General features: G+C 41.0%; 1 protein-coding gene across 1 annotated transcript; it reads left to right on the forward strand.

Annotated features, from left to right (window-relative positions):
• The first annotated feature begins 298 nt into the window (after positions 1–298).
• LOC131470666 (G-protein coupled receptor 22-like) lies at positions 299–5,179 on the forward strand. Its single transcript, XM_058646635.1, has 3 exons — positions 299–754; positions 1,817–2,932; positions 3,819–5,179. The coding sequence occupies exon 3, from the start codon at positions 3,823–3,825 to the stop codon at positions 5,137–5,139; it is 1,317 nt and encodes a 438-aa protein (XP_058502618.1). The 5' UTR covers positions 299–754; positions 1,817–2,932; positions 3,819–3,822; the 3' UTR covers positions 5,140–5,179.
• Positions 5,180–15,567: the final 10,388 nt, after the last annotated feature.

Below are 15,567 nucleotides of genomic sequence, written 5' to 3' on the forward strand. Positions count from 1 at the left end.
CATCCCCAGCATTTACTGCTGTTTTTCCTCAAACAGTCTGCCTATACTGCTCTGCAGCAGGTTGTGTATTCGGTGCAGTGGCATCACTGTGCCAAAGGGTAGTAGAAGCCTTTTTCCCCCAAATCACTACAACCCCAGAAAGGGATGCCACAGATACTGGTAGGGAAGAGATGATAGAGTCAGAACAAAAGGAAATACCTCCCTTTACTGGAGAGGAGAGGGTTAAGCCTATTACAGAAGACCAATCAGGATGGGGGGAGCACTGCAAACCTCCGCAGTAAGAGAGAGAGAGTGAGGGAACGAGGGAGTAGGTAGAGAGAAGAGAGCAGAGCAGAGGATAGAGAGATACCAGGAGTGCAAACCATTGCACTCCAATCCAGACTGTTAGGGAGGGTACATAGACACTTGGTGAGATGAGTATTCAGACACCAATCCACATGGATGATAAGAGAAAAACAAGGACAAAAGAGGAAAAAGAAGAATCCCACCAACATCTCTGTCAGGACTAATCTCTGTGGACTTGTTTTTGGGTTTTTTTTCTGCCTGGAACTCAGGAAGGAAAGAACATCTGTCAGAAGTGTGACCCTTATATGTTCATTAATATCCAGTCCTAATTCTTGGATTATTGCTGAAAGGAGCAGAGGATAAATCAGAAATTGATATCCGTCAAACGTAGACTGTTGCAGAGGTGGAGAGGAGAGGGGACAGAGTGGGTTATGGACCAGTCCCGGATCATCTGTGTTTATCCTGCATGGTGAGCTGTGCTGTGTTTTGATGGGTCACTCTACTTATTGGTTTGGTTTACGGCACTCAGCTGAGAGACTAGTCTGTGACAGCAAAGCAAAGTCACTGCCGAACATCTCTGTCACAACCAATCAAATGCATAGGATTAGGAGCCAACAATATCGTTTAACTTCATGACAGACTTTCATTCAGAAACATGTGGTTGTGGTTAAAGTAAAAAACTACGAGCAGATGATTAAAACATGGCTGCACTTCAAAGCAACTGGTATTGTAAGAATCACATTGTAACACACTTTTGTTATTTTGTTTTATACATTAAGATGACTGCATATACACGTTTTCATTGTGCTGCTTACATCATAGTCCAAACTGTCACACTCCTATGATACAAGACACTTGTGGTTGTGCACCTTTAAACCACGCATGGTCCCCTCTCTTGCCTGGTGTTCATTGCTCATTTCTGCTGACAATATATCATCTTAAAGTGTGGCATGCCACACTGAAGCAACCTTGAACAATGACCGACATGTTCCTCTGAGGACATTACATGGATCACATGCATTGACACTGGAGCCAGCATCCATGTCTTTAAGTTCCCCAAGGAGCAACACTGCGCTAAAGCTCTAAGCAAGTCTGTCCTTTGACAGAAATTGTATGAGCGTTCCAGCACCACAGAGGCTGAATGTGATAATGTACACTGAGCTTTTCTTGTAGTAATATAAGCAACAACAACAACAACAGCAGCAGCAGCAGCAAGAGCAAAATACTACTGTAATCCATCTGAAAGCAGAAGGCTGGGGTGTGAAATACCCATTGTTTTTGTACAAGCTCTGTTTTGTTACTTTTATGTTAATGCAACAGCAAAGATGTAAAGCGCATCAGGCAATGCACAGGAACATGATTAGACATCAGAGGCTTGTTGCTATGCTAATATGATTTTCCATGTCGCCTCTCTCTACTGAGGATAATGTTTATTTTCATTAATTCATCCCCCACGCTTCACTCTCCTACTCCTCCCACTCTCTGCCTTCCTATCCTCTACCATTACCTTGTTCTTTCTCTCTTTCTTCAGGTCACTGAGAAAGAAAGATGTGGGGCTGAAGGACGGACAGGAGATGCTGTGTGCTTCCTAAAGCATTGTCTGAGGTCTTTTTTTTTTTATAAAACATAAGTGGGCTCTTACTTCCACTACCTCATAAGGATGACCTTCTTCCATACTGCTGCACCAACTGCCCTCTCAAGCTCAAATAAATATTGTCAGATAAACAAAAAAGAAACAAATGTCACTATGATCACACTTCATGGTGATTGGATACATATGCATCCTGAGCATCTGCTTCGCTCGAGCCGTCTCCAGTGATTTAGGGATCAACGTGTCAAGAGGTAGAACTGGAGATCTGTGCTCGAGTTCCAAGTCAATGGCGGCTGGAGCCAGGCGTACAGAGACTGATGGGAAAGGTGGAGAGTGAAGGCCTGTTCCATTAGTGATCCCAGGAGACACATGGGCCTGGATGCTGCCTGGATGCACTGACCTCTCCTGGACCGATTCTGGACGTTACTGTGCCGCACACTGGGGAATCTACATGAACATGGCTCACTGACTCTTGGAGTACAACCTAATGGATGTAAAACATTTTCTATATTTATAGATCTAACTACGACACTCTCCCTGGGGACAATAAGCAAAAAGCAAGGGTTTGGATTGTAGTGTGAGCAGTGCATTCCTTCCTCTGTGCAGGGGAAAGATTCTCCTTCCGGGGAATATCATGAGATTATAAACAGGAGGCGGCTCCGACATCTTATCCCTGTTCCAATCACCCATCAGTGCTACCACCATTACCAAAACAAACAGACCAGAGATCTGGAAAAAAAAGGCCTGGAGAGGACATTAACTGTCATTTACTGGGTGCAGGTGGATGATTTCTTAGTTTTCTTGTCGTTGAAGTCAGGAAGAAAAAGCTGGCTGTCCATAGATACTCTTTGTCAAGACAGAAAGGTGCTTTGCTGGCTGCCAGCCTCTCTGGGAGGACCAAGCAGGGAAAGGAAAAGCCTCACTGGGAGGCCCTGCTGATACAGAATCACTTTTCCACTGGCCATGTTTGGATGCGATGCTTGTCTCTGTGGATCTAACACAGACTGTATGGCCTGATTACACAGCCCTGGTATTCAGATAGTGCTGGAGGGAAGGGTAAATATTACAAAATATTTTTGTTTTTTTTACCATATTATCTACAATACCATTTGGTTTGGATGTATTTCTTTATGCAGTAGTGGTGTTGGCGGATAATATTCATCGTGCACATTTAACCCGTTTGTTGTACAGTACATGTGAATATTAACCCCCCCTCCCCCGTTAATTACCGTCCCAAACACAAACAGTATTTTTGGAGCGCATGTTAGTTCATCAATTATTTATGTCCCGTCTGAACAAGCATCTCGTATATCAAAGTTTTTGTTTTTTTCTGTGAGAATGGGAAGCCTGCTGATAATGAGGTAAACATGATTCTCTGGCAAAATATTCTTGTTAGTCATGAACCACCTTCAGTTGTCCTCATTTGGCAAGGACTAAAAGGCTGAGACAATTTATGGGCTTAGTAACTAAGGACCATGGAAAATATTTTATTACCTACCTCCTAAATGTTACATTAATCTTATCTAAATAGAGTTAATATCTGCTTCATTCGTCACAGCCTTCATCCTCCTCCACATTCGCTACATAAAAGGTAAATGCAAATACATTAAAGAGATGTTACGTGACACATCTCTGTTTTAATGCAACTATGTGATCAAGGATGGTGATAAGAAAATTAGAAGCTGATTGAAGTGAGGTAATTATTGCTTGTGTTGTCATGCTCATTGTGAGACACTGTAGTCTGCAGGGGAAAAAAAGGGTCCAGCACAGCTCTCAGCTTTTCATTTCACTTCATTTTAACTCAAAAGATTTCCTTATCGTTTGCCAAATGCTTCCATTACATCTGACAAGATTTCTCAGATATGCGTTAATTACAACTTTTCAGAGATGCACACGGTTTTCCTCTTCATGAATTCTCTCTCTCTTTTCTCTCCTCACACAGGATAATGCATATCCTTCCCAATCTGGAACAAGAAGCCACCATGAGCAACGTCACAGTCACCGACAACACCGAACCCATCAGCCGCACCATGAGTCCGGCGACCCCGAGCCCCTACTCTTATCCTGTCAGTTTCCAGGTCTCCCTGACTGGATTCCTCATGCTGGAAATCCTCCTGGGCATGAGCTCAAACCTCACTGTACTTGCCCTCTACTGTATGAAGTCGAACCTCATTAGCTCTGTCAGTAACATTGTCACGATGAACCTCCATGTATTGGATGTGCTGATTTGTGTGTGCTGCATCCCCCTCACTATCGTGGTGGTGCTGCTGTCCCTGGAGGGAGACACAGCACTTGTCTGCTGCTTCCATGAAGCCTGTGTCTCCTTTGCTAGTGTTGCCACTGCCGCTAATGTGCTTGCCATCACCCTTGATCGCTATGACATCTCAGTCAAACCAGCTAACAGAGTACTGACTATGGGCCGTGCCCTGACTCTGCTGGCTGCCATTTGGGTGCTATCCTTTGTTAGTTTCCTTGTACCCTTTATTGAAGTGGGCTTTTTTGCACAGGGCCATGCTGAGCTGAACCAAACAGCTGTGGAGAATGTGGTCCACACTAACCAGTACTATACAGACCTTGGCTTGTATTACCACTTGCTTGCTCAGATACCCATTTTCTTCTTTACTGTTGTTGTCATGCTCATCACCTACTCAAAGATCCTGCAAGCACTCAATATTCGCATCGGTACCCGTTTCCACGCTTCACAGAAGAAGAAGGCTCGCAGGAAAAAGTGTCCATCCATGACGGCCATGACACCACAGCAAGAGGCCACAGATGGATCGCAGAGCAGTAGCAGCCGCAACCCCACACTGGGTATGCGTACTTCTGTGTCTGTAATCATTGCCCTGCGCAGGGCTGTTAAACGCCACAGAGAAAGGCGAGAGCGCCAAAAAAGAGTTTTCAGGATGTCTCTCCTGATTGTGTCTACTTTCCTCCTGTGCTGGACACCCATCACAGTACTCAACACAGTCATCCTGAGTGTGGGCCCCAGTGACCTAATGGTCAAGTTGAGACTGGGCTTCCTGGTCATGGCTTATGGGACCACTATCTTTCACCCTCTACTCTATGCCTTTACAAGACAGAAGTTCCAGAAAGTCTTGAAAAGCAAGATGAAGAAGAGAGTGGTGTCCATCATTGAGGCAGATCCCACACCTAATAACGCCATCATCCACAACTCCTGGATCGACCCAAAGAGGAACAAAAAGGTGACATTTGGGGACAAAGATGCTCAACAGAAATGTCTGTCTTCTGAGGATGTGGAGTGAAGGAACTCATTACACAGTCAATAAAAGCAGCTAAAACTGACATCAGGTTATGATTTAAAAAAGGGAAAATATTAATCCAAAGCAGTAATGTAAATAATATGTGTAACAATGTACAAAAGTAAGAGGTGGATAATTTATTACTATTTATTGAGATCAAAGTAGCTTTGATAGATAAAGTACATACAATAATGTAGATATTGCATGGCTTTTTGTAACAGTAGCAGTCAGTGTTTCCTATAAATTACCTAAGTAATTAATTTACTGTTGGTAATAATATCTAATATTTGTCCCACCACAATTTCTTAATGAACCGACAAATTCTAAGCTTCTCATGATGACATAAAAGACCTGTAACTTTGTGTTTTGTGTCATTGCCTCATGGCAGAGCTGTTTGTTTGTCTCCGTCTCCCAAAACATTGACATTAGACTTATGGACTCGTCTGTCACAGTCTGACAAGTCACTGGCCGCACAAGGAGAAGTCCCCGCTCCATCAGCGGCCCTGTGGATCCTCAGAACAGAAAATCAAAACGTTTTTTTTTACAGCCGTTGTCGAGCAGAACTCTGCATAACAACGATGGGCATGCAGACAATGACATAACATCCCCACTCCCACTCCTAACGGCGACATCTACCACCCCAGACAGAATCTAATTCTGCGGGAAACACTGCATAATTATGTACATACACAGTAAATGTAAAGAATAAGGTAAACACGGTATATAAATAGAAAGAGAGAGAGGTATTGTTATCTATATGTATATTTGTAATAAAATTTGTGTGAACTCACAAAAGGCCCTCCTAGTGTCCCCAAAGTGAGGTGTTTGTGATTGTGTTACAGCTGTGAGATTACTATCATTCATCACTTCCATGCGTACTTGCTCAGACACCAGACCCTGCAGTCCTCACTAACTACTGATCCCTCAGAGGGAAGAACCCTCTAATTGAAATGAGGCTGTAGGTCCACAGGCAGCTCATGGAAACATAGATATAGATTAGGGTACATTCCAATAGAATAAAAGCTATGGCAGTACTGTTCACAATCGCTGTTTTGATTTGGAGAGCATTCACAGTCCTGACACACAACAGAACACTGTGTTCTCATTGTCTAATTTGACATAAAACAGATGTGAATTTAAAAAAAAAAAAAACGAGTCTGTTTCATTTTAACAGCCACCTCTTTGAGCCAAGTGGAATCTCTACAGTTGCCTTATTTTGGTATGATATATTGAACACGACTTTATGGTAGGACAGGGTCTGACACAGCCAGAGCTCATGTTGAACATAATTTAACAATATTGTTTGGATTCTAGAAGAGAACGCATTCCAGGGATTATACGGTTTCATGTAGAAATGACTGCAACAAACCTGTCGTGCATTAATGCCTTTAATAATAAACAACTATCTGCTACATTCAAAGCATTGTTGAATGGGGTCACACAAGTGTATCTGTGTCACAGACCCTATTCTGTGTTTCTCAGTATTGCAGTGTTTACACCTCGCGTCACACGGCAGCATTCCGGTGCTGCACACAGGAAGCGATTATTTTATGTCAAGACAGAGCGTTGCACTACTAAAGTGAAACAGCCTGCAAACAGGTTTTGAGTATGACTTAAAAAACAAAGAGCCCAAATTCACCTAGAAGTGAATTCTGGTGCTCAAAAAAACCCCCAGTCATCCAGCAACTTGATAGGATAAGTGCTTCAAGCCCCGCCCCCTCCTGCGCTGCCACTTTATACGCACAAAATCTCCCTCAGTCAAGTCTGATAGTATTGCTTGACAGTTCAGATGAAGGACGCAGTACACACACTATGTTATGTTGTTTATATTCAGACAGAATAATCATGTCAACAACAACAACAACAAATCATCAATATGTACACACTGCTGCTTTATAGTGTATGTTGTGAATGGGGTACTTTGGGATTGTTTGGGTTTTTGTTTTAATTAGCCCACAGCAATGTTCACCAAAAAAGCAAATCCATCCAACTGCAATAAAGGTCTAGTGCAAAAACTCTTTAAGCTTAATAAAAGATTCTGTTTACAAAACCCAAGAACAGATAATGGAGTTCTTCTTCCATGCCTGTGTATGTCCACAAAAAGTCTTCCTTTCCAGGATTGTCAAAGAAATGGAAAATGAAACTGTATTTCCCAAGTGGCTGCTGCTGGTACATTATAAATGCAGCCAGCTTTTTATTTCCTGGCTCAACCTATCGAGGAGCAATCCTTTTTTCATATAGATGCAGAAAGATACCAGTAGTATGAATCTAGAAAACCAAAAATCTGCTTTGGCTCACTACACATTCAAATCTAGTTGTACAGTGTAGACATGTGCATCAAATATACAATCACTCACAGATGAATATGAAAGCAGTTTAGTTTTCAAGCCCATATCTCAATAATGAGCTTATTATGCCTTTGTTGTCTCAGGTACAGTAAAAAAAAACTGAAGAGCCCTTTAGATCCTGAGAGCACCGGGCCGTCGGCTATACCAAAGTGATTACACAACCTCGATCGGACGCCTCCCTGGCAGTCAGCGAGTGGTTTGTAGCACAGCAGAGAGCGCTGATATGGGGAATATTGATGCAGGGAAGGTTTTTTATGACCCTGCTATAAACAGGCAGTGTGGATGTCACAGTGCCTTGAAGGCATGTCTGTGATTGAGAGTAGAGATGGGATCACAGCCAACAACAGATCAGCTGACAGCGGAGGGAAAATAACCAATGAGATGAAAGATTGAGGCAGAGGAAGCTTTTAAAACACTCAAGTGGACATGTTTTCAAAGCAAACTTCAAACATTGGGTATATACAAGGTTGTACACTATAACAACAACAATGATGATCAGCTTCAGTTACTGAAAACAAAGACAAATATAATTTGTATTGATTGTATTCTAAAATTACCTCTGGACCTTGATGTCACCATTTGTTTTCCATCTTTGGGCGCAGACTCAGTGGCTTTTCAAGCACAACCAACATGACCTGATGTTCTGCAGAAAATACAGCAAATGCGCAGCTATGCAGTTTTAAAATGAGATATTTTTCAGTTTAAGTGACAAGTATTTAATATGACCTACCTTTAATTCATGTTATTGGTAAACCCTGTGTTTGTCTGACTATTTCATGTTGACAGAAACCTGCTGAGAAAAAGGTCTATTATTCCATGATTATTCAAAGTCTGTTACATACACATGTACAAGTTCAACTCATTGACAGTTTGCTTATATACAAGACCTACAGGGCCCCACACAACATGGGGGAGAATAAACTCTAATTCATGGCCACATAATTGGTATAACGTGCGCAAAAACGACTAATTTGTGGCCACGAAATAAGTGCAACATGCCCAAAAAATATTAATTTGTGTAAAAAATACAGTGATAACGATTCTGAAAATATCTCAGAAGTATCTCATTTCCAACCTAAAATGAAACTCCACCTCTGTTCATCGTACAGCTTCAGCCCTCTTGCGCCTATGGCAAGCAGTTTTAACATTTAATCGGTAGACACGATATTCACTACCGATATCTGCAACGACATTCTTACAAGTTACAGATATCAGCAATTTCAGTTTTTACTCGTCAAAAATGAAGTATCTACAACTACAATTCGTACTATAGTCACAATGAAATTACAAGTAGTCCAAATGACATCACAGATATCTGTAATGGTAATTCCAGATAGCCAAATTTAAATTACATAAATGTTAAATGTGATTAAATGTTTAAAAGGCTTGCATATGCACCCCTTTTTGCTTACACACTGTCAGGGTAATTCATGGGAATTATATTATTAGTATTATTATTATTTTTGTTAATTAGTATTTAGTGTGCACATCATATCTATTTTGTGGCCACAACTTAGTTTTTCCCCATGTCATGTCTGGGGCTCCATAAAGACCAACTTTCAGCACATCATTCCAATCCAAATGCTAATGATCACAGAATTTGAGAGACAAATACAAGGTTGGCGGTGCCCTATGACTTTTGCACAGCACTATATTCTGACCGGGCTGTTTCTCTTTCATTCACAGTCTTAATAACTCCACATGTTCTACAGATGCCTGCTGCTCTTGTGGCAGGATCGAGTGGAACACAATATAACTCACACGAGTACTGACTGAACAATGGGAATACAAAAGGAATCATGAATACTCAAACATTAAAAGTCACGTTCCACTGGAATTCAAACTGTAATGGCCAGAGCACAGTTCAACAAAACATTAAGTACCGACGACGTGGTTAATTAATTAGTAAATATCCACAGCCTGAGGCCAGAAATCCACAGGAGTGACTCCGACTCAAACCCACAGCTAACTGAAATGAAAAAATAGATAAAAAGAGGCAAAACGAGTCAGCCCAGTGCACGCACACACACACACACACACACACACACACAGCTTTGTTAGTAATAGCGCAGTTTTGCTGCAGGAGGACAGGCAAATCAATTGCCACTCACGAACAACCTGCCAAGGTCAGCCATAACCTGAGCAGAGCTCTGCACGCATGACGCGCACCACCAAGGTCTGTGTACAATGGCGTCACGCCAACAAACCCCGTAAAACGATTTAGCACACTGAGCTGTAGCCATGAACAGCAACATGAACGCACACCTGCATTTAATTACAAGTACCGCCCCCACAGGTAATGCGTCACCTAAAGTGGCACAGTGCACCACATGGCGGTGGGGATGAAATTCCTTTCGGTTTCCACTATATTTGTTTTGATTCTGCCGCTGACACGGTGAGATCATGTTCCTGTAAAGGTGCCAGTTGGTTCTGTAGTTCCTCAAATCTAAACCAGGTGCAACAACAGAAGTCTGATATGTCAGCAGGAATTTAGATGCCTGGAACCAGGCTGAACATGTGCAGAGTCATTTTGGATAAATAGCGAACACGTTTTGTACATTAGAAGCCCATCTGTAAATCTTAAATATCATTGTTATTATTATGAATTAAAATAAAAGGAAAGAACCAAACACCCAATGCAAGAAATATAATTTGTCATCCAAGTCTATAATGTGGCTATGACAGAGTATTAGGGCCACATTGAGAATTATTTATTATAGAATTATAGAATTAGTCATATTTATTTACAATTTAAATAAATATGACAAATATAGATAATTGACTCTTGACATTAATGTAGCGTACTAAGCATCCTGTTTAGCATGTGACCATAAATTTATGCAAAATAACTCTTTGTTAGCCTCATTTAATTATTTTTTGATATTTTGAAACCGTCTATAATGGCTGCACACAGTGGTTTGACCTTGTGACACAATGTTCATTAATTTTCGCATTTTAAAAAGCTGCTATGAATTCATATACCCAGGCGGGTCATGCTACTTAGCATATTGATCATGTTGACAAGCCACAGCTACAACTCTAACCTTAGGTTACCTGCAGATGAAGAAAAAAATGTCAATACAGAGGTTCAATGAGGCTTCACTGCAGGCTTTATTAGAATCACTTGACCTTGACGTGTCCTTCCCCTCCTCCCCAATTCACCACATCAGCGTGTCTACTTGCTGCTGGCCCCTGCACATACATTACGTCCTTCCTTCTTTGGCTCAATGGCTGCCCCAAGTCAGATGCCATCTCTTCAGATCTCCTCTCTATCCGGCTGCAGACACCGAATAAGAGCTTGGGAAATCACATTACTCTGTCCGTATGGAGCCTCTATTGCATTAAATCAGCAAACACTCAACTGTAATTCTGCAGCCGTATAGAAGAAGAAAGTTAATTGAGCACATCAGCTGGCGCAGCATGACAAATTGTTGCTTGTGGTCATTTTGCAAAATGTTACTCTCACCAAGCCACATTTAGAGAGATGGAAGGACACTCTATAGAGTTTGAAGATATATGAATCTGATAACTATAATCTCTACACCAGTAAATCTATGGCAGTGACAGAAATCGGGCAGACAGCGTAATGGAGCATGACCTCTACCCGCTATGACCCTCATAGCACCATTGTGTGGTATTGAAGAAAATAAGACACCAGGCTGCCTTTAAATCAATAGTGCGTACATTACTGTTTTCTGCCGTTATCAACAACAAGCAGACGGTTCATGACACATCAAGTGCCTCCCTTTACTATTTACCCGACATCCAAGAGCACACTATTGATTCCTGGAGGGTAAAAGAAGATAAGCTACTTAAATGCATGCCACAGAAGGCAAAGGAGAAGAATGTAGGGAAATAGTCTTTAAACGCCACATAAATAATGTTGCATCTTTTACCACGGAAAATCCACAAATGACCATGATATACTACTGCTCGACAAGCTGAAAAGAACCAGAATAGGGACTTTTTGGCACGGTGTGATTTTGTCTTGATTTGTAGCCAAAGCATGTCAGAGAATCCTTGCCTTTGGCAAACTAATATCTAGTCAAGTAAAATGATACGTCAAATTTGAAGAAATTTACTCCAGAGATTATTGCGATATTGTCTGAGTTCAAAGTGACTTTGAGCTGATTACAAGCAAATTTAAACGTCAATGCTGTTCTTATGATCATTATACTGCCCTCTGCAGAAGAATAACATCTGTCATCCTCAATACCGATGGCTTTGGTGAATAAAGTAACAAAATAGTTTTCTAATATTCGCTGTCGACTTGAGAATGAGTTCTCATGAGAACTCTGTACAGTTTTTTTATCAGGATTGCTGAATGTTGGAGGCCAGTTGCACCGGCATGTTTCTACAGCAGCCCACAGAGACGAGTCAGTCGGAGTGTGTTTCATGTTTTCAAGCTTAATAAGCAAATGAATAACAACGTCCTTTCTGACACTTAAGACCACCACAGTTCCCTGACAGGAATGTGAAAGGGAGGTGTGAGCAGAGGAGTCCTCCATTTGTCACAATCTGCAGTCTAATTCATTTTAACACACTGGATCTTTAATTGCCACCCTTGTGAAAGAAGTGTGGCCTTTCAAAAACTGCATTTTGGAGCCTTAATTGCAATTCCAGCATCTGACAATTTTGGCTTTTTATCTTTTCTTGCGAAGCATTTACAGTTTCATGTTTGTACCCCCTTCCACCATATTCCACAATTTGAGCCAACATACAACAAGAACAGTATACGGCACCAGAGGAGGGAAGAGTACTGAAATATTCTACTTAAGTAAAAGTACCACTATTTTGATATCATTATACTTAGGTACAAGTAAAAGTACTGGTCTAAAAATGTACTCAAGTTAAAGTAAAAAAAGGAGCTTGTTTAAAATTTACTCAGTAAGTTACTTTTTTAATAAGGTTGGGTTTATTTCTTGTATTGTGCAAAAAGGATAAGGGGATACAAATCACACCTGAACTGTTTTTAACTAAAGGCAAACCTATGTAAACACATAATGTATCAGTCAAAAGGGGTCAAAGGTCACAAAGGCTTTAACTTTCTCACTCGATCAGGGACTTTAATTTAACGCCAATATAACTGTCACTTTTCACTACCACAGTTTCTGGTGCATGAATTAATTTTTTTAAATTTTTTTTTATTCAAAAACCTACTCAATTACAGTACCGCGAGTAAATTTAATTTTACTCTTCAGTAGCTTTCCACCTCAGTATGAATATACTGGGTGTCTGTCCATCTCTTGGGCAAAATGCTGCAGAATAATCCAAGGTTCCTCATGAAGTGGGTTGAGAAATTGTTTACATCTCAATACCAGATGTCTGGTGTTTGTATATGTCTGATCATATACAAACCACTTCCAGGGAAACTGATATGGAAAATAAGAAAAACAAAAAAAACAGGACTAGCATCAAAATGTAAAAATGTGCTTGCCTTATTTCTCCACCTTCTTTGTCACAAGTTTTTTCCCCCACATCCATCCTGACAAAACAAACAAACAAACAAACAAACATAGGAGAAATTACAGACTCTTCACGATTAAACAATGAAATTGTTTTGTAATTGAGCAACAGTATAGAACCTGTTAATTGTGTTAAAATGTCTGTTGTTATGAAATCTTAATCCTCATTTGGAAAAAGGGGTTGTCTGACACCTTATTTCACTGAATCAAAAACTGTGTCGGCATGGCATGTCCAGTCACTGCATGTCACACCTCCCACTGTGTGTGTGTGTGTGTTTACATATATCAGTTCTCCCTGTATTTGTGTGTGTGCGTATAGTCTGACATCTGCATCTATGCCCACACTGAATGTGCACGCAGCCATGTGTCACTCTTTTTGTTCGATCAGACAGGAGCCGCTGAGTGTCACCCACTGAGTGTAATAGGGGAGACAGCAGAGAGAAGATTGCTGCTTTCCAGCTCTCCACCCAGGGATGACACACTCTCTGGTGATAATACTGCCATTCTTCTCTCCACACAGACACATATGAATAGGACCAGCTCAACAAAGATCACTGACGCAGCCTGACAGTCTGAAAACTACATGGCATCAGTATCTGCAAAAGAAATAAAAAAGATCCACAAAATAAAACAGATACATTCTTCTCAAAGCGTCTTTGTGTGACAATAGACATTTCTTTCAAGTCTTCAGTGCTCCTGGAGTAAGAGTCTGATTCATTTTCTCCAGAGACAATGCTGGGCTTAGATGGAATTAAAAAGCCATTACAGTACAATCATCCACACAAGGCATGAGCAATAAAAGGCTTTCTATGCAATAGCAAATCAATTTGAACAATCAACTCGACGCATAACATCAGAAGATATTCTCTACAGCTCATGAATTACTGAGTATCATAATAATAGAGGTTGTACCAGTGAGTCTGGTGAAGCTGATTCTTTGCATCTAGGCGTATAGACATGATCAACGCAACCTGCTGAAGTTAAGATCTAGGAAAAAATGTGATTTAAGTGTCTTTAAGGGTTAGTGGCATGTCTGTAAGTAGCAGAGCATTTTAGAAAGTGTTGATGTACTGGGTTGGGATTAGGGTTAAGCACAAACCATCTCTGAAAAAGAAAATATCCAGTGAGCTGCAGTTCTCTGGAAGAAAATGCCTTATTGATGCCAAAGATCAGGGTAGAATAGCCAGACTCGTTTGAAATAACGGAAAGGCAACTAAAATAACTACTTGTTACAATCTCCGAACACACACACACACACATCAGACTGTGAAGCCGATTACCTACAGCAGCAGAAAAACCACACTAAAAAAAGGCCATTTTATTAGGTGTCCCTTCCTGTCGTATATAGTGCAGTATATACACACATCCTCTTGGCCATGGGCTGCCCGAGATAACATATGCATTGTCACATTTTCTGCTGAAACGTACAGACAGACAATAAATGAAATGGATGGCACTCTCTCAGGTTAGAACACTCCTCCGAGCATGCTATCACTGCAGCCTGACCACCTGCTTACTGCAGGCATTTTCCTATAATGACTGTTCAGACTCCTGAGTTGTGACCTCTGAGATGGTGAGGAGAGCAGAGCAATCACAGCACATTCAGTTCTGCTACAGTCATTTGCCTGCTCTCAAAAAGCCATCACTGGGTGCAGCTGTAAACATTTTGCTCCTCTGCACTCCTGAGACGTGCAGTCAAAGAGAACAGCAGCCATCTCTCCCTTTTCATAGAGGAAGCCCACATGAATACGGCTTGCAAGCTGAATGTAGCTGAGAAGGTTATAAATACACAGAGTGGTCCATGCAGCTGATCAAAAAAATCAAAAAGGAAGAATGAACTGAAAGCGCTGCTGGAAAAATCCCCCAAGTCTCTGTTGTTGATGTGTAACAACCATGCAATCCATGTGTTAGTGAGCAGGTCAACAGCTGTTTGGGTCCTTTTTCAAAGGCACACAATGAAATAAGAAAAAAGAACACTGCGTCAATAATTTGTCCCTCGTGAATGAAAATTTGGAAAAAAAATCCACTTGCTTTAAATTGCATTCATGTTCTGACGTCAATAAGTCCAGTTTTAGTCTCAGATACTGCTCGACAGACTGAAAAGAGTGAGTGGGGGATTTTGTTGGCTCTGTGCTTAACTGTTTGACGTATTTACAGGACATGTTGTGTGAATCTACTCTGCTCACTCTCTGACCTCCAACTCACCCTTGCTCACATCGTAAAATATTCCATCTTTTACCATCATTACTCAGATGACACCAGTGTCACAGCCACTGACATCCCTAAAGGAATTCAACAAGTCAGTGATTAGACTAAAGAAAAATTCAGTGCCATGACAATAAAAGCTCAAATTCATACCTGAAATCTTGCAGTTTATGGCCTCAGATGAAATTTCAAGAGTTACATTAAAGGTAATTGCAAATGAGAACAACAAAAGCTGTCATCTTGTCTATGAATATAGACAAGATATAATATAAATGGTCTCTGGTCTAAATATTGTATGTGTGGGACAGGTTTACCTTTCTAAAAAACTGAGGTTGTCTGACACTTAAAGTGTCAGATCAATTAAACCAGTGCTTCAAACTGTATCTGTTTCTCTTAAATTAGTCTCTTCCTTT

Source organism: Solea solea, chromosome 12 (assembly GCF_958295425.1).
Source record: "Solea solea chromosome 12, fSolSol10.1, whole genome shotgun sequence".
NCBI classification, from domain to species: Eukaryota; Metazoa; Chordata; class Actinopteri; order Pleuronectiformes; family Soleidae; genus Solea; species Solea solea.

What these genes read in the sequence shown, in the direction of transcription:
- LOC131470666 (XM_058646635.1), top strand. Translation starts at nt 3,823, where the DNA reads ATGCATATCCTTCCCAATCTGGAACAAGAAGCCACCATGAGCAACGTC.